The following is a 27,864-nucleotide window of genomic DNA, read 5'->3' as shown; positions in this document are numbered from 1 at the left end:
ATAGGCTTAAGGAATCTTGGATATGGTGAATAAACCATCAGCCCTGCGCACCTGGAAGTTGGCCACAGTGGACTTGCAGACATCCAACCCACATTTTGTTTTTTATTTTTAAATGTATTTTTCAGGCACTGCGATCTTGCTGTGGTGACCGCTGCTCAAGTGTCACCCCCCATAGTACCTTGGTAGCAAGGGGTTGAAGCTGTCCTTTAGTAGCAGATGCAACATTTTCTTTTTACTTGAGGCCACCCTATCAGATCACTCAATACCCCTGGACAGGGGAATAGGCTCCTTCAGTCAATTGGAGAGAAAACTATTTTTTTAAAAAATTTCAGTACCTCAGGACTCCTGCTGGACCAGCCGTCCAGATATACCTAACTTTTTACTCCCCTCAGGCGAAGCCAAGCACCTCTTTAAACACAGATTGCTCAGAAACAGCTGAGCAGATTTACACCAAATCAGAAAAGGCACACTTTGTGGGTAAAGTTCTGACTTATTGTCAGAATTGGTGCAATTCCTTCAGCCATTTTTTCTGTATTGGTGAGCAAAGTTCCATAAGAAATTAACAGGAGGAATCAATGTTTTGGGCCCCCACAGACCCACTTTCAAAACTGTTCGTAAGGCAATCGAGTGATGCAAATTATGCAAGTTGGTGTTCTCTTTTCTTTTTTATAAAGTTTTGAGCAGATTTATCAAGAGGATTCAATGTTAATTACAAAATGCACTTCCTTTGGAAATTCCTACTTAACTTCAGCGACCTCCACTGTGTAATGTGCTCTCTCAATCTCTCTCTCGTGCACGCTCGCTCTCTTGTTGAGCAGTGTTTTAGAGTGTCATCGATTGGAATGGAGTAGAGTGTTATAGAGTGTTACAGAGTAGAGTGCCATGGAGTGTCCTCAAGAGGAATGGAGTGACTTAAAGTGGAGGAGAGTGAAGTGGTCTAGGGAGTCATGGAGTGGAGGGGCTTGAGTGGAGTGGCGTAAAGTGGAGTGGAGTAGTGCAATGGAGTTGAGTGGAGAGTCTTAGATAGGAGTAGGATATAGAGTGCAGTAGAGTGTGTGCTAGAGTGGAGTGGCATAGAGTAGAGTGGAGTGGCATAGCGCGGAGTAAAGTGGGGTTGAGTGGCATAGAGTGGAGTTGTGTCGTAGAGTAGAGGGTGCATATAGTGGTAGCATATAGTGGTAGCGCACTGCCATTACAACAAACACATTTTCCATTGAAACCACACACACACACACACACACACAAACGATAGATAATGTGTGAAAATCAGCATCACTTAGTGTATTAATTTCTTTTGAACCTGCTAAAATATTTGTTTTCACCACACTTTAGAATTACCAACAAATGTGCTTCAGTTGTGATTTCCTAATTCTGATATATTCTGAAATATTTGTACAGTTCATTTAACAATATTTACATTTTGTTGTGTGCTAGAAAATAACATCCTAAGGCCTTTGTACAGTCCCATACCTAGTAAGATTGCCACATAAATACTCTCATTTTACAGTTAGAAAAAGAAAAGTAAACACCAAGCTCCCTGGAAGATGGACTCTTAACATTTGACTGCACAGCAAATGGGAAAAGATCAAAACAAAATATAAAAGTATGTTTTGCTCATTCACTTCTGAAATCCAGCATGGTAATTTTGGGGTTGTTTCATTCCCCCCTTTCTACTTCCAGTGCGTATGGCATGGGCGTGAAATTGAGGAAGAGGATTGCTCAAGTTATGTTAAGAGTAAAGAGCACTGACCAAAATAAACAAGCTTCTAGACAGAACATTGTTTCTCACAGGCATCTGGTAGTGGCAAAGATAAGTAGAATCAGTTAAACAGAAAGATAAGATGTAGGAGACCTTATCAAAGAAGTAAAGCAGAGTTACTGTTTCCTCTAGTATCATACAAGAGAGACAGCTGAAACCACATCTACTCTCCTGGAGTGCCTCGCAAAAAAGAAAAAAACAGAGTTCCCTTAAAGTAGATACTTGTGGAAGAATACAAGGAGCCAGTCAAAAAGGTTGTATACAGTCTATGCCCAACGGGAGGACAAAGCCATACTGGACAGCCTAAAGCAAAAAAAAGCCGTCCAATAGAAAGTAAGAAAATGTGAGTTCCAAACCACAAAGCCAGTGGTAAGCAGTGGGCAGAATGGATTCCCAGGGAAGCTTTCAGAATGTCCCCAAGATATTGTCAGCAAACCAGAGATCTAGTGAGCCTCGACCTTAAAACTGGATATTGGGGCATATAAATATGGTGTCAGGGTGATGGTACATGTATAATATAGAAACCAGTAACATTTATTATGATATTGTTGTGATGTATTATGATTTCTTTCATTTATGAATTATGTACTTTTTTGGTCTATGGAGAATGTTCAATTTGGCAGTAGTGTTTATAACTTTGACGTTCTGTGGTTTTTAAGCGAAATGACTTCTGAGATTATGATCTTGTTGCTTTTAATTTTTGTTTTGCTTATGATTGATTAATATTTATAAAAAATCCTTCAGTAGAAATGTATTTAGTTGAGTTCCAGAGCAAGTTGTACATTTCATCTCTAACCAACAATGAACCATTTTTGAAACTACAATCACGCAGCGCACCTTTCAAGTGCAGAGGATTTACTGTGTTTCAGTACTGGATTCAGTGGCACTGAAAGTGCTCCTTTTTATAACTCTCTTCACATATATGTGAAGATTATCTTCATATTATACTAGCAAAGGGGAATCTGTCTGTGTTGCCTCTGTACTAATGCAGGTCAGATAATGCAACAGAACGTGGATGGAGAACAGGGCGCTAAAGTGGCAGGACTAGAATGTGTCAGAGAGTGGATTGACTGAAGAGGAAAACCATAATCGTGGTACCTTTGTTAGATTGTGAGAAAAAGGGTCCGATGTTCCTGAGATCTAGAGGTGAGAGGTGGTTGATATTGCACACTGCCAATATCGTGTCCACTGAATCGACCCACTACATTGCAGGCTGAGTATATAATTCCTATTCCTAACTCCACCTACTTTTGCCTTTGGAGCTAATAGGTGGAGTTAAGAATACAAATATATACTTAACCTAGTGATGTAGTGGATACGATTATATTGTACGCCTATGGCTTAGCCTCGATAGAGTGAGTGGCTAACTGTTGATTCAGTAAAGCCTACCTGGACATGGGACAGTGTGAGGAACTATACTTAATGTTTGGTTGTAGTTAGGAAGAAAGCCGAGTGAAGGGATCGAGTGAGATGTGGTGTTAGCGTTTTTAATTTTATCTGACACAATATTATTTCATGAACCACTGTCTTTCTACCTAGAAAATGGAAGTGAAACCGAGAGAGAGAAAGGACTAAAGGAATTACTGCTGGAACTGCCCGACATTCACTATTGCCTGCTGAAGTATCTCTGTCAGTTTTTGATGCAAGTAGCCAAGCACCACACACAGAACCGAATGAATATTTTCAATCTTGCGACTGTCTTCGGACCAAACTGTTTTCTGTAAGTCAATGTCATTATTCTTTATGTTTGCAGGTAAGGGCATTCTGTCATTCCATAGCATTCCATTTTGTACGATATTTAAAAACCTTACTTATTGTTCTACTTCATGTTTGTGCAATCAGATCAAGTCTTCTAGGCATCACGTTCAGGCTTCTGTAAAACAATAATCTTAGCTATGTCAGTGTTCCAAGACATATCTTGATTTCACAGAATGTACTTCAGTGGCCTTTGTACCACTTCATTCATGATTGCGTATGGTGGCTTTTTTTAGCCTGACTAGAGGGAAATGAGAGACTGGAATGAATTGTTGAGCAAAGGTTAAACTTTAACATACACACATGACTGTGGCACATTACTCATTTCACTTACAATTTCTTTTATATGAGTGTTAAAACTGAGGTTGCAGACATAACGTGGCAAACGGAAGCAAATAAAATGAAATAATTAAAGCAACAGAAACACATTCAACAAATGGACAAAGCTGAACATATTATTTTCGTTTGCCACCAGCAACATTTGGTATGTGCGGAGCAGGCCCAGACAGTTGGATGTGCATGTCTTGGCTCTTTCCGTGGCTTGGAAGACCTTGCCAATCCTGAGGACCTTCTGTTGTGTTGAAGGAAAGCATAGTTGTTAAAACAAGCTGGGCATAGTTGGAGTTTCACACTATATGCTTTTAGCTCCATCAGTAACTGGATCTGGAACCTCATATAAAGCAGTAGCCGATTTTGAGAGATATATTGTACACGGCCACATTAACTTGCCATAGTAGTTGATTAGTGAAGTTATGAACTTTAAAGAGTTTTCAGTTGTCCTTCACAATCCTATCTACAGATAGCATTTTTACAGAGTGCCTGTAGGACACAGAGTCCTTTGTTAAATTATTACCCCTGGATGTGCAACCTCTGTGTTCATTGTACCTACGATCATGTCTTGGCTCATTAATTGTCAGATACTATACTATATATATATATCTATATATCAAGGTACCTTTTATTCAGATGTATTCAGAAAGCTGTTTAATGCGTGAATTTTGCCACGTGACAACACACTTTCTGATCTTCTCTTAAAGAACTATAACTACTAATTCCCGGGGAAAGTGTGTGCTGTTTCAGTTGCATCCTAATATACTGCATAGTATTTCTGACTATTGTATATTAGAGGGTTGTTCTCTTATAACATATACAACATCGAATAGTTATAGAGATCTTAATTTGTCCAGATCCAGACAGATTTTCAGGCTAACCAATGATTATTGGCTAGAAATTACAAATGGGACACCAAGGAAATTGCTTTTTCCATTGCACTCAGGGATTCAACTTACTAATGTTTTCGTTGTAGAATTATTAGAACTGCATAGCAAATACACGAAAACAGTTATCTGTCATTTGCTGTCGAAATGTTTAAATCAAGCCTTGGAAGGAATTTGCATTCTTCTTTATGTATAAATTGCACTTTTTCTGCCACAGAGCTAGTCCTCAATTCTGAAAGTAATGAAGGTATGTGCAGTCTTCAGAGAAGGGATTTCGTTTAGGATTTCCTGTAGACCTTTTACTTCAGTAGTATTCAGTTTCTGTGTGATGCCTTGTCTACAGATCCTAGCAGTGTGCAATGAAATAAAAGTAGCTATGTCAACCCGGAGCAAGAAAGTGACCTTCTTAAACTGACCTTCTGTGGTGGTCAAACTCTGTATCAGAAAGCGGACTCTGCATTTTTATGACCTGGGGAGGGAATATGGAAAGGTATTGATCTAGAACATTGGAAGAATGGGGATCCATGTGGAGTTGGGAGGTGGTGGGGTTCAGGTAAGGTATGGGCTGGATGTGTTGCCCAGAGGAGAGTGCTGAAGAGTTGGCATGCACTATTCTCTCTTCTGTTCCCTATTCAGTTTTATCCAAAATCATTCACAACTCTAAAGGTGAAATAAATTGCCTTTATGCATCCAGAGAAGTGAAATGACATGATGCTCAGGTGTGAAGCAGAAATTTGTTTCTGCTCAGTGTCCCATTCCTCATAATCCATGCTTAGTTTGTAAAAAATAAAATAAAAGTGCCAGGGCCATTCCCAGGTGGCCCCTGCAGCCTGTATCCCACTGCCCCTGCCAGTGCTGCCAATTACAGTACAAACACAACTACTAACCATCATACTTCTACAAATGTGACCATTTAGACCATGGGTACTCTCAAACATTTGCCCAGGGGTCACAATGTATGGTCTGTGGTGTGACGGAGGGCCGCACTGATGACAGTAGGGGGTCCTGGTGGGTCAGGGATTGTGTAAGGTGGTCGTAGGGGAAATGCAGCAAGTACATCTAGTGGCTGAATTGCAGACTATGAAACAGGAAAACCTGAGCTAAATCCCTGCTTTCCCCCTTGACCAAACTGTGTGTCCTTGGCAGTTTTCCCCACTTTGCCTCCTTTTTCTTCTCATGGCATATAAGAGGACCTCAAAAGATATACGTTCAGAACGTGAATTGTACAAAACATTCTGCTGTGTTTGTTTATAATGCTGCCCACATATATTAGCAACCTTGGCCACCCAAAGGGCGCACATGACAACTGATTTTCCTCTTAGTTCACTATTTGCATGTCAGGGTGGGGTGGGAAATCATGAATGTTTCTAAATTTAAGTATGAAAACTAGCACACAAAAAATACCTCTCAATGCAGTGGTATGGTAAAACATGCATGTTAATCAAACACACTTTTTTGAACTTTGAAGAAACATAAGCCTATTTTTGCACATTTGTTGCAAGACGTTTTAAAAAATAAAGGTGTTCCTAAAGTTGAGTGGTACAGGACACCACCTTAGTTACTTCATAATTTAATATAAACTGCAAATAAATGCTTGTCCATTTACTTAAAAATGTTTTCCTGAATATTAGTGCTCAGCAAGTAAACAGCAGCCCGCGCTGCTGCTCACCAAGGGGCATGTAAAGGTCAAGAGGGCCGCAAGTGGCCCCCGGGCCGTACTTTGAGTATCACTGATTTAGACTATTCATGGCCACCCAACGCTATAACAGTGGAGTAGTGTACTATGAATTGTCATTTTAAATATATATTTTAAAAATATATTAAACACTGTGGATTTGCCCATATCAAATAAACATCTAGCTCCACCATGTTGACTGTTGTTAGTGCTGGTTTTGTAAAACCACCAGAACAAATTAAGCACTGCTAACGATCCCATGGGGCACATAATTAAAGAGACCAATCCAGTAGTTATAATACAGCGTGGCACAACATGTTCTTGGGTCCTGCCTGTTTACCCACCATCTTTTGCTTTCATTATTTACAAGTCAGTTTTGTCGAACTCTACTGACCAAACGTGTGACCACCAACTTTTTTTACACCCTAGGAGGTACTAGACACATTTCCCTCTCAATCACACAAGCATTTGCCTTTCATATTGATTGTTTGAACACTTTGCTGCATCACTTCAAATCGGCTCAAATGTAATTTCCAGCTCAGTTGCCTTTTGAAGACTGCAGGGGAGGTATCGGGTACTTTCAGTGGGGAGGGGCATACAGAGTAAAGGGGAAACAAAAGTATTTAGTGTGGGAGACAATAGGAGATAAAAAGATATTTAACGTTTTGTCCTGTACGTACTTCTTTGGGAGGAAGGGGCCTATATTGAGACCATTTTTTATGACTGTGGACCTCCAGTAATCAAACCTGGTGCCATGATGCTCAGTATCTTGGCCGTTGCAACTAGGTTATCTGGTTAGAGGAACACCAGAAGGTCTGAAAGTGAAGCAAAGTCCTAGGCTTAGGATAGTTGTTGATCAGCCTTGTGTGGAGGTGCAACAGTGGTCCTATGAGGAGGGAATAGGAACCTTTACGCAAAGTGATCTGACATTGGATATAGAGGAGGAGCTCTGAGGCAAATAGACTTGCTTGGGACACAAAATGAGACACAAACATGAGAAAGGCTCCATATGTTATATTGTTATGCTAGCCTTATTAACTATGTCAGTACTAATAAATAATTACTTACAATTTGATGTGTGCAAAGTCATTCCTGGAAATACATGGCATAGATGTGGACCTAGTGGGTCTATTTTTACCCACCACAGAGTCCTTCATAAGGACACCTCTTTGTTACATGTTATATATTTTCACCTACAGGAAAAATAAGAAATTATACTAGACTTTGAATCACTGTAGCATGCCATATGTAGCATACTTTTTATGTACTGTATTAAAGATAAGGAAATCTATCGGGACGGTAATGTAATTGTAATTCACTTTTCATCTCCAAAATCATTGTTTCGTTCAGTGAAAATGATGATCCCTGTCTAGCCCACATTAATGTTATGACTATGTAGAAAAATGTTGGTCTTGTTGTTGAAATATATATAGTCTCATTGCTATCTCATGAATGTATTCTTTGTCCCCCCTTCTAATACCCTATGTCCGAAGCTCACGTGCCAACATTACGGTTTTTTTCAACATGTTTTTGTGGCACGCCTGTTTGACCTTGTGTATCTTTACCTGTGTCTCACCTCCTTCATTCAACCTGAAGTGAAGATTGTATGTCTTTCTGACTGGCTTGGCACCAGGTTGCTTCAGTTTCTCTTCTGGAACATGAGCCTCTGTTTTGCCGGTAATTTTTTCACTGTAGTCTGTTTTTCATGCAGTAGCAAAGGGAATCTTTCTGTTATTTGTTTTGTCATCACCCACTGTTGATTTTGGCTTCCATCATCTACTATCTGGAAACACATTTGTGATAATAAATGCCCCTTTAGATTCAGATGTCGGCAAGTCGCAAACGTTCACCTTTTTAAAATACATTTTGACTTGTGTTCCATCCACCTATATTTTGACCTTTCTTATGGTTTCCCTTACATAGTACAAACCACACAGGAACTGTTCGGTACACATTTACTTATGCAGCGAGTCTATTTTATCTTGATCTGTTTTCCTATTTGCGGATGGGAAATGCTTATGGTAAACTTTGCTAATGGTATGGGGTTATTATATTTCTAAAGTGTGTATTCGCTGAAGCACATTGGCATGAGGTACAGCCAAAGAAAAGAGAAAACAAAGACACTAAAAAGACAAACCAAAAACAACCAGACACAATACATCACAGCATAACACTATTCGAGCTTTTCGGGAATAGAACTGCAATAGATTTATTTGTGAAAGATCTTTGTTGACAAGCACATTTGTCCAGCTTTAATTTGTTTTTCAAATGTTTACTTCATTCATGTACAAAGAGCAGAGGTGATGTTCTTGCCTTTAACCCCTATGGCTACCCAAGCCTACATAACCCCATACTTCCTCCTACGATCCCACCAATTAAATGTTTTTGTCTATAGAGAGCCAAGAGTCAAAACATAACTCATGTCAAAATATTGAAAATAGTATCTTTGGGCCACAATTAGAAAACATTTTCTGGATAAGTGTAACCCAAGCATAGAAAGTTGCAGTCTTCGTAACTTTGTGAAGAATCGCAATAGAACACATACATTGTTTGTGGTGATTCACTGATGAATGCCAAACTAGCGAAAGTTGATTTGAAGTGGCTTACAGAGACAGTGGCACGGTGAGGCAATGCAAGTTAGGTTAAAGTCCACACGAAAATAAGCTTATGCAAACTTGCAATATTTGTAATGTATTTATATGCGTATCTGCCCTTCTAAACTTAAGCCTGAATGATCCTGGGAAGACTGATGCAGAAATTGTGCAAAAGTGCACGAATATTCCCCATATTTCAAAGTTTTGTGAAGGAAGGGAATATTTCATGGAAACAAATTCTTGAACATTTCACAGAAGCGTAGCTAGGGAAACTGTCAGTATGCCAGGAATGTATGTAAATCATATATCAAAATGATCGCAACCTAACACAAACGTACCTTTATATGTTGTTCTTTGGCTTATTGCCATTACAGTAAGCTGACATATAACCCCTGACCTGCTTATTTAGGCACCGCACATTGTCGTTTTTAGAACATCCTTTATATCTCGTCTCAGTTGCACTACCTTTCACTCGTCTATTCATTCCTAGAAATTACTGTATTTTACAACCCCTGTAAGTCGTGTATATTATGATTAGGGTTTCCATTTTTCATTTGAAAACTGATTATAGCCAATAAAATGCCGCCAAATAGACCAAAGGCTCTTTCCTGTGATGATTACTCCCACTATCAACCTCTCAGGCTATGGTTAGCTACTTAATATGCCCATGTGAGTATCTGCAAGGTCTCTGGATCCCCAGGAACTATTTTGGGAGCCTGGCTCAGCTCTTGTTGCCTCAGCGCACTGTTCACTGCATTTTGCTGTGTAGTGGCCAGTAGGTCTGCAGCTGATCTCGGTCCAGGGCAGGTGGCACCTCCATGATGTCACCCTCCATCGCTGAGAGCATTACAGAGTTCTGCCGTAATGTCTAGTTCTAAGATTTTAGCAACAAAGATCACAATGTATAAAGATGTCTGGACACCTGATATGCCATTAACACTGCATCCAGCACTCGTATTCCTAGATTTAGTTCATGATGGTGTGAAAAGCATGTCTAAATGAGCCCCTTCCCCTCAAGCAAAAGGATCAGAGGCCATATTTAGTGCCCATGCCTCATCTCAGAAGAGGGTCATCACCTGTTTTGCTGAAATTGTGCTGCTTCTATCACCTATATTAACTTAGAAAAACTACAATTTAATGTTCGAGCTGTAGACAGTACAGCGCAGAATCACGAAGAGGCAATGACCGCATTGGGATTCTTAGTTTTTGCTTCAGACAGTGCAATTTCAGGAAAACGTGCATAGACCCATTCTTAGCCTGCACAACTTTCATTTCTACTTCCTCCATGTCAAATTGAAGCTTGGAAATGTTTGAATTCAAACAAGGCTTTATACATAGCAGCAGTACTTGAACAAACCTGGTCTGTATTTGCATTTGGTTGAGGCTTATTGAGCTTTGCTTATTCCCCCCCCCCCCCCCCCCCCCCCCCCCCAAGATGGAAGATGCACCAGAACAAAGGTAAAGTGCCTTGTGCATTTCTCATACAATGCCAATGTGACCATCATCCCCCACCGCTTTCAAATAAACAAAGGTCTGTATGTTTTTTAACAATCAATGCTAAGATGTCTTTGTGCTGGTTTTCAAATAAATACAACGTCCCAGAAATAAACTTCATTGCCAGCGTGAACTGCTCAGACAAATGCCCAAGGTATCCTGCAGTGAATTCGAAACACTTGAATTGTGATAATACACAAGCTGTGTGGTGAGTTGTATTACATGTCAATTGAATGCAAAGGGCAAACTATTTACAAGCCTTACCTTTGCTTTATGTACATGTACGTCTTAATGCATGCAGTGAAAAGCACAAATGAAGATATAATTTAAGATTGAATGATTTGTTAAAGTTTTTGCACTGTTGCTTTAACATCACATTACATGTTTTCTGCTTCTTCAGTGCTTCTGCTTAGCCTGGAAAGGCTTGTTGCTCTTGATTCTCAGTCCTTCCCCCTGGAACTCCGCTTCTCTTTTACTGGTACGAGAAGCACTAATGGTTTTAAAGACATAGCTATTCACTTAATATTACTTTAGACTATTTGACAAGTTTTTTTTCTGTTTCTGGTGCCCTGAGACCACCCTTATTGGCATGCTGGGCACCACGCAGATTTTTACAGAATAACCCAGCATCAACACGTTTGCAGTCTGCAGTGTTTTATTTTCAGTGTGCCATAGGATTGGCAAGCATTATTCTTAGCTTCAAATGTTGCTTTTGTAACAAGGCCTCAATTGTAGTGATGGATGTTATTAGTTACTGTTGGAAAGTGCCCCCTCTTCAGAGTCACTCCCAAAATTTTACCTTCCTCCTCCTATTTTTTTGCTCGAAATTTGCTTTTGCTGGCCTTAGGACTCTGTGCCATTTACCACTGTTAACCAGTGCCAAAGTGCTTGTGCTCGCTCCCTAAAACATTGTTTAATTGGTGTATACCCAACTGGCACATTTAATTTACTAATAAGTCCCTTGTAGAGCGGTTTACCATATACCCAAGGCCTGTAAAGTAAATGCTACCAATGGGCCTGCAGCACCTATTGTGCCACCTACCTAAGTAGCAGTCTATAACGTGACCCAGGCCTGCCATTGAGCCTGAATGCAGTGCCCCACGGCCATGTCTACTTGGCATTCAAAATCCATTGCTAAGCCTTAAACTCCTCTTTTATTACATATAAGTCACCCCTAAGGTAGGCCCTAGGTAGCTCATAGGGCAGGGTGCTGTGTAATTCAAAAGTAGGACATGTACTTTTAATGTTTTACATGCCCTGGTAGTAAAAAACTCCCAGATTCGTTTTTCACTTCTGTGAGACCTACCCCTTCCATATCAGGGACTCCATATTACTTTTAATAAGCTGTAATTCCTAAAGGAGAGGAGGTAGATATGCCAGGTGTGGTGCCTATGAGCAGGTAATTTTAAACCCTCTTTAATGGTAAAGTCAAATTTATCTTGCAAGTTTGAAAATGCCACTTTTAATAAGTTGGCATGTTCCTGCCCTTAACCTGCAGCCTGTTTTAGGTCACATGACTGGGTACAACTGACAGGACTTTGTTAATTCCTCCTAGACGGTGAAACGATAGTGGGATTCCCGGATCTTGACAACTAAGTCCAAAGGTAAAAATCTTCACTGTTGCCTGACTCCTCTGCTGTCCGATGATGACACTCCTACCCCGCTGAACTTCTACTTTCTCAGACATTTTCTTTTCAAAGTTTTTTTAAGTTAGAAGGTAAGCGCTGACCAGACCCAATCCACTTCTTGTATCCGAAATGCGCTCCATCATGGTCAGCCTTAACTTCTGACTTTGTCCTGGTCTAGTGTGGCGAGATCTCCACGGTTCCTGCTTTTCTCCGTTAGGTGCTATTTTCAATCTAAGACTTTAAAGATTCATAACTCCGGTTCTACTGATTGGATGTTTGTCCTTTAGGTGTCAGATATATTTTTTAATGAACTCTATTTGTCTAAATTGGTTTGGGATTTTTATTGTGTTGTATGTTCACCTGTATTACTGTTTGTGTGCTGCATAAATACTTTACACATTGCCTCTAAGCTAAACCTGACTGTTTTTTGTGCCAAGCTACCCAGGGTTAAGCACAGGTTAAATTAGTGACTTTTTATGGTTCGCCCTGAAAGGGATTGTGGCTATTGCTTGTACAGAGCTCACATCCCAGTCAACCAACAACCCAGTATCTCACAATACTCTGTGGTGTCCAGTCTGCATATCTGTGTTTAGTATCACTGCAGTTGAGGAATGTTGATGCACATCTACAGTGCGGCGCTTGCCAACTAAATCCTGCCCATTAGGAAACAAGCACTTGCCTTAAAGTTCTTCATTTTATTTATTACATAAGCATTACTTAAATGTATGGACATTTAAATTGGGAAAACTTCTTGTTATGAAGCAAGACACAAACTTGTACAAATATGCTTGTATTATAAAGCCACTCCATATATGCTTGTGTTATTGAGCCACTCCCACACCTAGTCTGCAGACAACAGGACTCATGATCTACATTACAGTTGCTCCAAAATATAAATCAATGTGGATGAACTATTTAACCTTCTACACGTAATGGCAATTTGTGTTTCCTGTCCAAGTATAGCTGATGGCTAGCTTCATGCAGAGGCTTGTGGATGCAAAGCTCTGGGCTAGTTAGTAAAAGAAGTAAAGAATATCATTAGGCGCCACAGATTCAGTTATAATTCAGTGATTGATGTAGACTGTCTGGAGTCAGTAAATTGTGCTGAACATCCTGCAGTTGAACATGCTGGCTAATTATACATCACCTTCATTTCCACAGTGAATAAGGTGCCTAACACATGTTACATGTTGCTGAAGATTGCAGTCCTACCCAGACTGAGGGCCCGGTTATGAGTTTGGCAGACGGGAGCACCCGTCTGCCCAATTCCTGACGGTGTGGTTGCCACCATGCTGGCTACCTCCCTGCTGGCCCCGTTAAGACTTTCCCCCGGTCTGATTTCCGCTGATCATCCCAGAGGAAAGGTGGCGACAGCATTGTTGCCGTATCGTAATAGAACCGGCGGAAATGGTGCCACCTGCAGGGGGCACCAGCACCCTCGTAATGCGCTCTGTCTGTACAGTAGACAGTGCGCATTACAATGGCATGGGCAGTGCAGGGGCTCCCCTGTGGCCCCCGTACCTGTTCTCCACCAGCTTTTTAATGGCGGTGAAACTGCCATGAAAAGGCTGGCGGAGAACCAGGTTGTAATTAGTTCAGTGCCGCCCTGGCTGAGTCCAAACTGCACTGCCATCAGCCTGTCGGGATCTCCAATCATGGCGGAGACAGTGGTAGGTTGGCAGGGCTGCCCAATAACCTCGTAATGTGGCGGTCGGACTGCTACAAACGTGGCGGTCTGAGAACCGCCACACTCGTGATTAGGTCATAAGTATGTGTTGGTATAGTCGTTGTGAGATCCAGGTATCATTATTTTCTCAGCATTTTGGCATGCATATCATACCACCTGTTTATCTGCAGCTAGTCTCATATAGTTTAATTCTGAGATAATGTCCACAAATTTTGAGTCATATTTATACCTAGTTTGCAAAGACAACCATGCAGAAAATATATTAATTTAAATACAGTTGCCATCCAACACTCCTGTTTTAGAAAATATTTGCAATAAAAAATAATAAGTGTTTTAAACCTTTACCTTTTAATTTGTGGAAACTTTTTATTTTTTTATTTTTTTTAGAGAAGAGCACAATGGCCTTTCTACCACTGGACTTCAGCTAAGGCAGGGAGAGATTGGCTGCAGTGAGAGGGGCTGGAGGGTGTCTAAAGGACAAAGATGCAAAGGTCCCTTAGATAAAAGGATATAGATTTAAATACCACATAGAATCACAATGAAATCTATGGAAAACATGCATTAAACCAGTATTTTTATTCCAAACGAAAGTAAGAAAATAGTGTAGTGGGAAAACAAAAACATCTTGGAAACCATAAATCATAATTGCTCAGGCATACCACATGTAACAGAAAGCACAGAGTCACAATTTTACAGTATGCTTGATTATGTCAAAACATATATTATTGTTCAGAGTCCAAGTACTAAATGTCGACGACGTTTTGATCCCTTATTTGATTGTTGGGATCATTATCAGGACATAAAAATTACGCCCGAGATGCACATAAGTAGTCGCTGACTATATAACCAAGACCTGTGAAAAGCTAGGGAAGAAAAAAAAGGCTAAGAGAAAGAAAAAAGGACTAGATTAGATATTGCTTCCCTTTGTGTTTTTTTTTTTTTTTTTTTTAATTTCTTGCTTTGAAATGTTCTATATGGGCTATGTCGTCCTACTCTTTGACTAGGATTCTAAGGCATTGTTAATTCGATATTTACTTTTATGTATGTATGCTATTACCTGACATGAAGAAATACTCCCTTCTAAGATGGCCCCCATGCTTTCACCAACTTTTTATTCAATTTTCTTCAAAATGTCCGCCATTCTAGCTTAAAAGCACTTCCTGGTTTATAATTTCTGAGCACTCTATGAGTGTCGGCTTTGGACACCAGGCATTTTTTTTCCTTGCATGCTGGCACATGTGCACACTTGTATATTTTTTTAGCTGAGAGATAGTGTTGGTATTATTTGGCTATCTAATGCTGATTCTGTTACAATTAGTAACTGGTTTGACCCGGCATAGAGGAAACTTCCTTTCCAAGATAGCCTCCACGTTTTCTTAACTTTTTAATCAAGTTCTGCTCAATATGGCTGTCATTTTTACTTAAAGGCAGTAACTTGCCTACAAACACTGGGCGCATAAGGCGTGACTGCTTTTGGCTCCAGGCTTTCTTTGCAAATAATTTGCTTGCATGCTGGCACATGCATACACCTTATACTGTTGAGGTGAGTGATATAGCTGGTAACATGGGTTACAAAATGTTGATTTTATCGGATGTAATAATTGGTTTGCCCCGCTATTTTTAGACTCCGTTGGTTCCAATGGGTACATCCGGTAACTTGTTTTGCCCTAAGGTCAGTTGGTAACTCCCATGCTGCACAATTGGTTCTGTTACTGATAATTTGGTACTAATTTGTTTTTTTGGGTTCCAGTAATTACTGCTAATTGCCCATTGACGTCCTTGATTGCGGATCATAACTATGGTCGATTATTGAGGCCCTCTTAATTGACAGATGTCCCTACAAAAGGTTTATTCTGATGGATACAACTACCTGTGGATTCCTCACCTGATGAATACTCCCATGGCGCCAGCATTTGACGGAAATCTTCTTACTAGTCTCTGCACGTTGACGAGGACGTCACTCTAGCCCACGCGACGCCGTCTGACGTCATACAGGCAATAAGAAGTCCTCGCCGACGTGCCGATGACAGTTCCCTTTTTTCCGTGCATTCGAAACGGTTATCTTCGAGGGAGTTACTGTTACCTTCGTGGTTACAGTGTATTGTCTGCTGCGTAGTCTTCTCTGCGGTAACAATGTCTCAGAGGAAGTCGGGTTTCAAGCCCTGTCGAGAGTGTGGGGGCAAGATGTCAGTTACAGATCCTCACTCCGACTGTCTATGGTGTTTGAGCTCCGACCACGACGTCTCGACTTGCGATTCATGTCAACACATGAATCCGAAGGCCCTCAAAGAGCGCGAGGCCAAGTTATTCATGGCAAAATCAAAGAAGAAGGAGAAACATCATAAGAAGTCTTCTTCGCCAAGGTCTCACCGGCGTCATCGAGACTCCCGGCGCCGTAGAGACTCACGACGTCACTCCAGCAAGGAGTCTCGTTCGAGGTCACCTTCGGCTCGGCGTCGGAGGACTTGGGAGGTCAGCCCCACGGTCACGCCGCATCCATCGACGCCGTTGCCCTCTCCGGCGTCACCGACTTCACCTGGTCAGGCGTCAGTGATTGAGGTGGTGCAGCCTCTTGTGTTTTCTCCGGCGTCGCAGACGTCGAGGCCGGCGTCGGGGTCGCCCTCGATCCAGGCACCCCAGTATCCGGCTTTTCCCACTCCTGGAGCCGATAGTACCGCGTTTCTTAATGCGATGTATACCATCTTTCAGCAGATGGCTCCAGGAGCTGCTCCGGCTGGTCCTTCGGGGCCCTTGGCCTTTTCGTTGGGTGATCCTGCGCCTCTTCGGCCGGCACCCTTTATGCCCTTTCTCCCTTTTGGGAATGTGGGCTCGGCGCCGGTGCCGGCGTCGGTGGCCGCTCCGGTGGCTTCGGATGTTTCGGCCCCGGAGGTTGCCCCTCCGTCGAAGTCAGGATTTTGCCCTGTGACTCCGGTTGGTCCATCGGCTCCAAGACCTCGTCCTCCGGCTCCTGCCTCGGCGCCGAAGCTGCCTGTGGCGCCGGACGCGGCGTCAGATGCTTCTGGAGATCGGCGCCGTTCTTCGACGTCGGCGGAGGCCATGTCGACTCCGCGTATCGAGGAGAGACTTCATTCGAGGAGGCGTGCTCTCCGTCTTTTAGAAGAGCAAGAGTACCAGCGAGTCCTAGAGGAGGGAGAGATTGAGGACTCTGGAGACGGACTGCATGGTCTGGATACAGCCAGTGGGCTGGACACTTCCCCTGAGTGGGACCTTTCATCTCCAGGGGAATATACGGAGGAGGCGGCTTCCTTTCATGCTGTGGTGAGGAAGGCAGCGAGCTTTTTGGACCTGCCTTTGCCGGTGGCAGAGGCAAAGCAGAATTTGCTGACAGAGGTATTGCATCCGGCCTCTGCTGCAGCTGAGCCTCTCTTGCCATTTAATGAGGCTTTGCTGGATCCGGTGTTGGAGGTGTGGAAGAAGCCGGTGTCTTCCTCGGCCGTTCATAGGGCTGTGGCCAGGAGGTATCGAGCTGCACCATCTGACCCTGGCTTTCTCTCTAGACACCCTACGCCGGAGAGCTTGGTGGTGCAAGCCTCCTGTTCCTCAAAGTCAGCGCCTGGTTCCTTCCCGACGGTGCCAGAAGACAGGCCTGGCTCCGAAACTCAGGGTTCTCTGCGGATGTGCAGTCGACCCTGCTGGACCTCCCGTTTGATGGGGACAGACTGTTTGGAGCCAAGGCAGATTCAGCCTTGGAACGATTTAAGGAGAGCAGAGCCACAGCCAAATTGTTAGGACTGCAAGCTCCTTCTTCCTCTGCCTCTTCTAGAATTTTCAGGAGGTTTCGGGGATTTGGGCGTGGCTCTTATTCCTCTTCCTTTCGGGGGAGGTTCCAGCAACCCGCCTCTTCCCTCCCCTATAGGTCATTTAGAGGGAGGGGGAGGGGTGGGGTCCGTACCAGAGGAGCCTCTCAACAGCACTCTGCCTCTTCCTCGTCCTCTGGAGGGGTGCAGCAGGGGAAGCAGCCTTAGGCTTCCACCGTTTCCCACTCACTCCTCTCCTGTAGGGGGAAGATTACAGCGTTTTCTCCACAAGTGGAAGTCTATCACAACGGACACTTGGGTTCTCGGCATTGTGGGAAAAGGCTACGCCCTTCCCTTTCGGGAGTTCCCGCCCCTCATCCCGCCCCGCCCATCTTATTGTTCAGAAGAACACCTCCTGTTGCTAGAACAGGAGGTTCAAGTCCTCCTTTCAAAGGGCGCGGTAGAGTTGGTCCCAGAGCAGGAAAAGGGTCGAGGTTGTTACTCAAGATACTTCCTGATTCCCAAAAAGGATGGTCAGTTGAGACCAATCCTGGATCTGAGGATCTTGAATTGGTTCCTCAAACAGGAAAAGTTCAAGATGCTGACCCTAGCACAGGTGCTTTGGGCGTTGAACAAGGAAGATTGGATGGTGTCTGTCGACTTGCAGGATGCTTACTTTCATGTCCCGATACTCAAGTCGCACAGGAAGTATCTCCGGTTTGTTGTAGGGTCGCAGCACTATCAGTTTGCGGTCCTCCCGTTTGGTCTTACTTCAGCACCTCGAGTCTTCACAAAGGTGATGTCAGTGGTTGCGGCGGAGCTCAGAAGGAAGGGGATAGCAGTATTCCCTTACTTGGACGACTGGTTGATCAAAGCCAAGTCCCCGGAGCTTGTGTCGCATCATCTGCAGTCAACAACCCAGTTGTTGTTCGACCTGGGCTTTTCGGTGAACGTGCCCAAATCTCACCTGGAGCCCTCTCAGCGCCTCCTGTTCATAGGGGCAGTACTGGATACAACATTGAGTCGAGCCTTTCCTCCGCCTCAGCGGATTCAAGATATTCAGGAATTGGTTCCAATGTTTCGAAATGGAGCGGTAGTTCCAGTCCTCAAGGTCCTTCGTCTGCTCGGTCTGTTCGCCTCCTGCATTCTGTTGGTCACGCATGCTCGCTGGCACATGAGGGCTCTTCAGTGGTGCCTCCGAAGGCAGTGGTCTCAACACAAGGGAGATTTAGAAGGTACTGTCAAGATCTCCAGAGATGCTGCTGTGGAATTGAAGTGGTGGATTGCGGGCAACAATCTTTCACAGGGGAAGCCGTTCGCGCAGTCGCCACCAGTGGCCACGGTAATAACGGATGCCTCCACCCTAGGATGGGGAGCTCATCTGGGGGATCTGGAGATCAAAGGGCTTTGGTCTCCAGAGGAACAGGTGTTTCATATCAATCTGTTGGAGTTACGGGCTGTACGTTTGGCTCTCAAGGCCTTCCTCCCATCCCTTCGTGGTCAGTCGGTACAGGTCCTGACGGACAATACTACCACGATGTGGTACATAAACAAACAGGGAGGAGTAGGGTCGTACCTTCTCTGCAGAGAAGCTCTTCGGCTATGGTCCTGGGCAAAGGACCATCAGATTTGCTTGGTGGCAAATCATCTGGCCGGGGTCTTGAATGTACGTGCGGACAGTCTCAGTCGCCAATTCTCGGCAGACCACGAGTGGCGTCTCCATCCAGATCAAGTCTGTTTAATCTTCCAGATGTGGGGGTTTCCTCGGATAGATCTGTTTGCCACTCGGGAGAACGCGCATTGCCCGTTATTCTGCAGCCTCCAGTATCCGATGCAGGGAGCGTTGGGGGACGCGTTTCAGATAACCTGGTGCGACCAGTTGCTTTACGCGTTTCCCCCCATACCCTTGATTCCTCGAGTGTTGATGAAAATTCGCCAAGACCGGGCCCAAGTCATCTTAATAGCTCCGGATTGGCCAAGGAGGGTATGGTACTCCGACCTTCTCCAACTCTCACTGTGCCCTCCGCTCCGTCTCCCTCTCAGGGCAGACCTCCTCTCGCAGTCGCAGGGGCAGGTTTTACACCCCAACCTCCAGAGTCTGCACCTACATGCTTGGAGATTGAACGGGGCAACCTGAGTTCCTTCTCTCTCCCGCCTGATGTAGTGGATGTTATCTTAGCGGCCAGGCGACACTCCACTAAATCTATCTACGCTAATAGGTGGTCTAAATTTGTTATGTGGTGTGGAGAGAGACAGATTGATCCCTTACATGCTCATCTGTCACATGTTTTGTCTTTTGCACTGTCTCTAGCGCAGAAAGGTTGTGCAGTAGCTACCATTAAGGGTTATTTGTCGGCCTTGTCAGCCTTCATTTGTCTTCCAGACCAACCATCGTTATTTAAATCCCCTATTGTTCTCAGATTCTTGAAAGGTCTTCTGAATCAATATCCTCCAAAACCATTCGTTATGCCTCAATGGGATTTGTCCTTGGTCCTGACTTTCCTTATGGGGTCCCCTTTTGAGCCTATGCATTCTTGCCCCTTAAGATATTTGGTTATTAAAACAGTATTCCTGGTAGCTATAACATCTGCAAGGAGAGTGAGTGAGTTGCAGGCCTTATCGGTTAAACCCCCTTATATAACGTTTTATGGGGATAAGGTGGTGTTGAGGACCAAGGCTGCTTTCCTTCCGAAGGTTGTTTCACCCTTCCATTTGGCTCAGACAATCACTTTGTCCACGTTTTATCCTCCGCCTCATCCTTCAAAGGAGGAAGAAAGACTACATCGCCTGGACCCAAAAAGGGCGTTGAGCTTCTATATCGACAGAATGAAGGATATCAGGCTGGAGGATCAGCTGTTTGTCGGATACGTGGGCAAGAGGAGAGGAAAGGCAGTCCACAAGAGAACACTCTCCAGGTGGGTTGTTCTTTGCATTAAAATCTGTTACTCTTTGGCAAAGAAGGATCCGCCTGAGGGCATTAGAGCTCACTCCACCAGAGCTAAGTCGGCCTCTTCGGCCTTGGCCAGGGGTGTTCCTGTGGTTGACATCTGCAAGGCCGCAACTTGGTCGTCCCTTCACACTTTTGTGAAACATTACTGTTTGGACTCTGAGGTCAGAAGGGACGGTCATTTTGCACGGTCAGTGCTGCAGGATTTCTTGGTTTGACCATTTAGGCACCCACCGCCGGGCGTGGTACTGCTTTGGGACTCTATTCATCAGGTGAGGAATCCACAGGTAGTTGTATCCATCAGAAGAACGAGTTACTTACCTTCGGTAACGACTTTTCTGGTGGATACATTAGCTACCTGTGGATTCCTCACGGTCCCACCCGCCTCCCCGTTGCCTTTTTGGTCTCTCCAAGCAATCCTTGAGTGTGCTCCTTTTGGTCTTCAAAGTTGCAATACATTTTGCATGTATGATATTTGTATATATGTGTATATTTATATATAAATCTATATATATATTGGGTATATACATGATTCGTATGTATAAATATATTTATTTGTTTAAAAAAAAAAAAAAAAAAAAGTTATATTAAATCTACAGCTATTTTATTGCAATGTTGTGTGATTTACAATATTAAGAGATGTTGATTTGCTCTTTCATTGCATTGGGTTATTATTATTATTCTCATGCACGTAAAAAATGTTGGTACTGTCATCGGCACGTCGGCGAGGACTTCTTATTGCCTGTATGACGTCAGACGGCGTCGCGTGGGCTAGAGTGACGTCCTCGTCGACGTGCAGAGACTAGTAAGAAGATTTCCGTCAAATGCTGGCGCCATGGGAGTATTCATCAGGTGAGGAATCCACAGGTAGCTAATGTATCCACCAGAAAAGTCGTTACCGAAGGTAAGTAACTCGTTCTTCTGGTGGTTTGTAACATTAGAACCCTTCTGCTGCGCTACTCACTGAGTGATTAGTTTGCTTAACCCCTCCCATGCTGGGGATAAGCTTGTCCTGCACTCGGCCCTCACCCCCCAGTCGGGGATGGAAGGGGAATCGCTTCCCCTTCCACCTGTGACCCCCACACCCCCAGTGACGTCTGATGTCAGCGTGAAAATCGCACTGTGACCTCATCAGAGGTCACCTCGGATCACGCTGGAAGCATGCTAGAAACCTCTAGACACCAGGGATAGATATATATATATATATATATATATATATATATATATATATATATATATATATATATATATTATTTACTTTGTTTTTATGTATGGGTAGCGACCCCTTGGGGGGCAAATTGTATTTAGGCCATTTCTGCCCCTCTTGGGGGCAGATCGGTCTATTTTTGTTAGGCCAATCTACCCCCAAGGGGGGCAGAAACCACTCAACACCAGGGGTTGGTGTGTGTGTTTTGTTTGGGGGGGGCAGCCCCTTGGGCAAGGGTGTATCCCCATGGGGACACATTACTGTTGGCCATATGGCCTATTTTTGGAAGGCCTATTTGCCCCAAAGGGTGGCAGAAAGCTCATCTTTTTCAAAATAAGAGGCTTGGGTTATGGCCATACCCCCACCCCAAATAAATGGGCAAAAGTTGTACTGCCCACCAGTGGGCAGATGGAGAAAATGCCCCCTCGATCCACACCCCGGAGGGCTGAAAGTCTACTAGATGCCATGGAATTAAAAAAAAAAAAAACAATTGTGGGGTGGTGGCTACCAACCAGTATGGGCCTGGTTATGCCCCCACCCCAACTGAAGAGGGTAACAGTCTTTCAGCTCTCCCCGCACACTAAAACAACTTATCCCATGGGCAAGCAAGAAGACATTTGATTATTTTAAATTTTGGTTTTACATTTGGACCATGAGAGCTTGGTAACTCTCATAATCGTCCCACTAGGAATGGTGAGGGCTGCACTTTTTTGGCTTTGGGACGCTGCCATGTAGAAAAATCCACAAGACCTAGACAAATCTGAAAACTAAACATCTGGTTTGATTCCAGGGTGCTGTGCTTCACATGCACCCTGCACCATTTTCTCACCCACAATGCCCTGCAAACCTCCAACTTTGCTGGAAATCGCACATTTTTCCCACATTTTTGTGATGGAACGTTTCGGAATCTGCAGGAATCCACAAAATTCCTACCACCCAACATTGTCTCATCTATACTGATAAAAATTCTGCTGCACTTGTCAGCCTAAACATTTATTTTTTTCAAACTGCCCTTTTGGACCCGCATTGGATCCCCCTCAATTTCGACATGTTTTTGGCTCTTCCCTTTCACAGGTACTTGGCCCACCTACACAAGTGAGGTATCATTTTTACAGTGAACGTTAGGTGGTAGGAAATTTGTCCCGATGCGGTGATCCCATACAGAAATGTGGGAAAAAAGTGATTTTTTTTTTAGCTAAATTTGAAGTTTGCTGAGGATTCTGGGTATGTAAACATTGGAGGATCCACACACGTCACACCTCCCTGGACTCCCTTGGGTGTCTAGTTTTCAGAAATGTCTGGGTTTGATAGGTTTCCCTAGATGGCAGCTGAGCCTAGGACTAAACTCAGGTGCTCCTCCTCCCCTCCCCCGCAAAAACAGGTAGTTTTCTATTTGATAATTTTGATGTGTCCAGATTTTGTTTTGGGGCATTGCCTTTCGCGAGCACTAGTCCTAACCACACAAGTGAGGTACCATTTTTATCGGGAGACTTGGGGGAACGTTGGGTGGAAGGAAATTTGTGGCTCCTCTCAGATTCCAGAACTTACTGTCACCGGAATGAGAGGAAAACTTGTTTTTGGGGCCAGATTTTGAGGTTTGCAAAGGATTCTGGGTAACAGAACCTGGTGAGAGCCCCACAAGTCACCCCATCTTTGATTCCCCTAGGTGTATAGTTTTCCAAAATGCGCAGGTTTCCCTAGGTGCCGGCTGAGCTAGAGGCCAAAATCCACAGCTAGGCACTTTGCAAAAAACATGTCAGTTTTCAGTGTAAGAATGTGATGTGTCCATGTTGTGTTTCCTGTCTCGTTCATTAGGCCTACCCACGCAAGTGATGTACCATTTTTATCAGGATACTTGGGGGGGAACACAGAGTAGCAAAACAAGTGTTATTGCCCCTTGTCTTTCTCTACTTTTTTTCCTTCCAAATGTAAGACCGTGTGTAAAAAAGACGTCTATTTGAGAAATGCCCTGTAATTCACATGCTAGTATGGGCACCACGGAATTAAGAGATGTGCAAATAACTACTGCTTCTCAACACCTTATCTTGTGCCCATTTTGAAAATACAAAGGTTTTCTTGGTACCTGTTTTTCCACTCTTTATATTTCAGCAAATGAATTGCTGTATACCCGGTATAGAATGAAAACCCACTGCAAGGTGCAGCTCATTTATTGGCTCTGGGTACCTAGGGTTCTTGATGAACCTAGAAGCCCTATATATCCCTGCAACCAGAAGAGTCCAGCTGACGTAACAGTATATTGCTTTCAAAAATCTGGCATCGCAGGAAAAGGTTACAGAGTAAAACTGGAGACAAATGGCTGTTTTTAACCTCAATTTCAATATCTTTTTATTTCAGCTGTTATTTTCTGTAGGAAACCCTTGTAGGATCTACACAAATTACCCAGCTGATGTTTGGGCACTAATGATTTGTTTTAATGAACACATGAAAAGCAGGTACCTTTGTACAAGATAGTTTTTCATGAAAAAGACAGTCTTGAACTTTGTGTCTAGGGGAATTTAGTTTATTTATCTTTAATGATGAGTACTTTTAGAAAAAGTCAAACTAATGTTTGGCAAAAAAAAATTGTATTTTCAAAATCTATTTAAAGCCACTATTTTGATGATAATTTAGGTTGAGTTTGGGAACAATGTTGCTGATGTTTTTCATTGATACCAGAAGGCATTTAATGGCACGCTTGTTAGTTCATGACAGCATTTCATCATCTGTATTGATAGGCTTTTATTGTATTACAACTACTGCTGTCTTGAGACCTGAACCTCTAGCTTTGGTGTAACCATAAGATTGCTTTAACTTGAGCCTTGGCATTGTGGTATGAGACTGTAAGATCTCTCTAGCCCCACTTATAGCATGGGATTGTTATACTCGAGTAACTGATTTTTCGCACTGCCCCATTCATGCAGATTTTATGTCAGAATATTTGACTGGCAATCTACTTAGAAATGTAAAGATGGTAAATGCAAGGTAACAGGATTAAGACGTGAAGAAATATTTTGAACTGCCTCTAATCCCAGTGACTTTTGGGCCTTTTTTTGGTGGTAGTATTTTTAACAAAAAAATAAAAGGTTTCTTCTGGCAGCTGACCTTCCAAAACCCTGGAAAAAGATTTGCTTGGCACACCATTGAAGCACTGAAATATGGCATTGGTGCCCTTTCATTATTTCCCACAGTTTGTAAATGATGCTGTATAATAAACAGTTAGGTCTAATTATGACAGCATTTTTCTGAGGGAAGACGGACAGAAGACATCCCTGTAGCATGTGCTACCCAAGTGGATTCCCTGGCACTTACATTAAGGGACCTGTCTAATCAAACTAACTAGTCTTCAGCTTTTTCGTGAAGCTAAAATGTGAGGCTGACAGTCTCATATCCATTGGAAGGACATTCCATACCATGGGAGTCTCTACTGAAAAGAACGACATGCAGAATTTGAGAGCTATAAACAGGGCCTTATTTTTGCTCTGAAGTTTGCTGGAGCTGACATACAGCCTGAGGTTATGTGATCACTAGCTCCTGGACAGGGGATTTGAGTCATTTGAAAGATAAGTAAAGTATGCTAAACCTAATGCAAGCTGTCACTTGTCATTGGTTAATGTCCATTGGGCAACAGAACGCTGATCTTGTATCCTAAGAACAGTAACAGCTCTGATAATCGCATTCTGTGCTCTGACGTTGATCAATTAGAGAGGTTAGAAGTCCTGCATATAAGGCATTGACGTTGTGCAGTCGCAAGTTAATATGTTCACTACTAGTGCTTGTGTTTCTTAACTGGGAAAACTACTACTCACAAAGGTTCTTAGCTGTGGCGTCACTATGGCATCCACATTCAAGAGAATGCCCTAATTTGTAACCTTTCCTGGGAGAGGCAAAATTAGATTAAAAGTCTTAGCAGCACTAGAGGTAATTTAGAGGATATCCCTTTCTGCCCAAAAAAGATTCACTCAGTTTCACCAGTACTAAGGGCCTAATTATGATTCTGGAGGTTTCATGACAGACGGACAGACTCACTGTGGCAGTCGGACCGCTGCACACTAGGCAGTCCGACCACCTAATTACGACCCTGGCATTTGGACTGCCAGGGGACAGCTGTCACCGCCAGGATCGTCAGTTCCTGACCACGTGACAGTGGTCGGAGTCGTGCTCAGCCACAGCGGTGCTTAAAGCAGCGTTGCTGTGCTGATCACGACTTCACTTTCCGCCAGCCTTTGGAGAACCTACCATGAAAAGACTGGCAGAAAGCCAGTGCCGTGGGCCACAGGGGAGCCCCTGCACTGCCCATAACCATGTTGTGGTCAGTGCAGCGGTCCCCCTGCCCAGCACCCTTAGAATGCACACTGTCTGTTACAGCAAAGAGTGTGTATTCTGTGGGTGGTGTGAGCACCCTCTGTTTGACGGCATTGGCCTCGGCTCCATGAGGAGTTGAGACCAATGCCGCCACACGGTTTTCACTGGGCTGACCGGTGGAAACCTCAGATTTCTGAGGTTTCCGTTGGTCAGCCCAACGGAAACCTTGTAATGGGGCTGGGGTGGGGGTGGGAGGGTCAGCTCTGTGGTGGTCTCCTCTCCACGAAGATGGCAGGCTGACGGTCGGCCTGCCAGCCTCATAAGGCATAGTGGCTATGCAATCTTTGAAATAGGGGTGGCCCCTATTTTGAAGACTTCAAAGAGGTGGAGAAGCACAAATGTTAAAACTGCCCTTTTGTCTGTGAAGCCCATATAGTCTCCTCAAAAGCCTAGTGCTGGAGCCATTGTTCCTGTGACTGGCAACAGAACTGAACTACACAGGTGAGAGAATATGGTGATCATTCTAGAAAGCATGGAGCTGGTAGATGACTGATCGTTCCAGTACCATGGCCGGAAAGATGAGGTTCCTGATTGGATAGAAATGATATGACAAATTACAAGGCTTTTTTCTTTGGCCAAAAACATGGTATTCTTCAGTGGATAAGTTAATACGGTGTGTACCAACTGGAGTGGGAAATGTGGCATGTTGGTTCAGCAACAAGGCTGGCGCTCAACCACTTAATGAATCAGTAGGATTTGAGTTTTGTTAAAGAAGCACAGATCTTCCGAAATGTAATTTTCCTCAGAATGAAAACGTCTATGTTGTAAGTGCACATGTCTCTGACCAAAGTAGACTCTGTTTGGTTTTAGCTGTTTATTAGGTGTGGGGGCTGGAGTTCAAAACGACACCTTTTACGCTGTTTATTGAAAAAATAAACAAAGCATTTAGGGTCTAATTACGAGTTTGGCAGTCATGAGACCGCCAAAAACTCAGTGGCAGTCGGACCGCTATGACTTTGGCAGTCTGGCCGCCAAATTACGACTTTGGCAGGTGGACCCGTCTGATGACAGCCATCCCCGCCAGAATCATAGACCCCGACAAGGTTATGGCGGTCGGGCTAGTAATCAGCCATGGCTGCGCTGAACTCAGCACCACCTGGCTGATTACAACCCTGCTTTCCGCCAGCCTTTTCATTATGGGGACCCCGCTATGAAAAGACTGGTGGAAAGCCAGTGCCGGGGGGGGCCTGCACTACCCATGGATTGGATAATGCAGGGGCCCCCTGCCCAGCACCATTCGGAATGCGCACTCTCAGCTTTGCAGACAGTGCACATTCTGAGGGTGCTGGACCGTTACGATATATGCCTCAGCTCCCTTAAGAGTCAATGCCAATATCCTAACACTGTTCCCGATGGGCAGTCCAGCGGGAATGCTTATTGCAGTGTTTTTGCCAGTCAGCCCGGTGGGAACATTGTAATACGCTGAGGGCTATGTCACCCCCAGGGCGGTGGCGTTTTCCTCATGAGTTTGGCAGGCCCATGAGGGGACTGGCAAACTCATAATGAGGCCCTTAGTTTGTTGCACAGTTCCATTGAAGTGTCCTGAAGGGCACATTTTGTATTGTCTTTGGCAGAGGAACTATTTTAAAAATGACATATGATTTGTTCTTGTAATTAATAATTGTGGAATTCCAATTGCAAGCCCTCAGTTCTGCTTCATGATATTTTCTAAAGTTTACTGTCAGTGGTCTATACCAATTTCTTTATTGTGCACCCCAGTGATGGAGTATTTCCCTAGACTTCTGATTACAGCCAGACACTTCCTGAACAGATGTCCTAAT

At 43.7% G+C, this 27,864-nt stretch overlaps 1 protein-coding gene across 3 annotated transcripts in view; it reads left to right on the top strand.

The window, feature by feature from the left end:
• Window positions 1-27,864, top strand: part of FAM13A (family with sequence similarity 13 member A) — an 848,928-nt gene that overhangs the window by 213,236 nt on the left and 607,828 nt on the right. For all 3 annotated transcript variants that reach the window (XM_069230260.1, XM_069230261.1, XM_069230259.1), the window contains one exon: window positions 3,299-3,479. In XM_069230260.1, the coding sequence (XP_069086361.1) occupies window positions 3,299-3,479 (181 nt within the window). The remainder of the gene's footprint in view (window positions 1-3,298; window positions 3,480-27,864) is intronic.

The sequence above is a fragment of the Pleurodeles waltl genome, chromosome 1_1 (genome assembly GCF_031143425.1).
Source record: "Pleurodeles waltl isolate 20211129_DDA chromosome 1_1, aPleWal1.hap1.20221129, whole genome shotgun sequence".
Taxonomy (NCBI): domain Eukaryota; kingdom Metazoa; phylum Chordata; class Amphibia; order Caudata; family Salamandridae; genus Pleurodeles; species Pleurodeles waltl.
The sequence above is the reverse complement of the archived record's forward strand: the minus strand, read 5'-3'. Positions and strand labels throughout refer to the sequence as shown.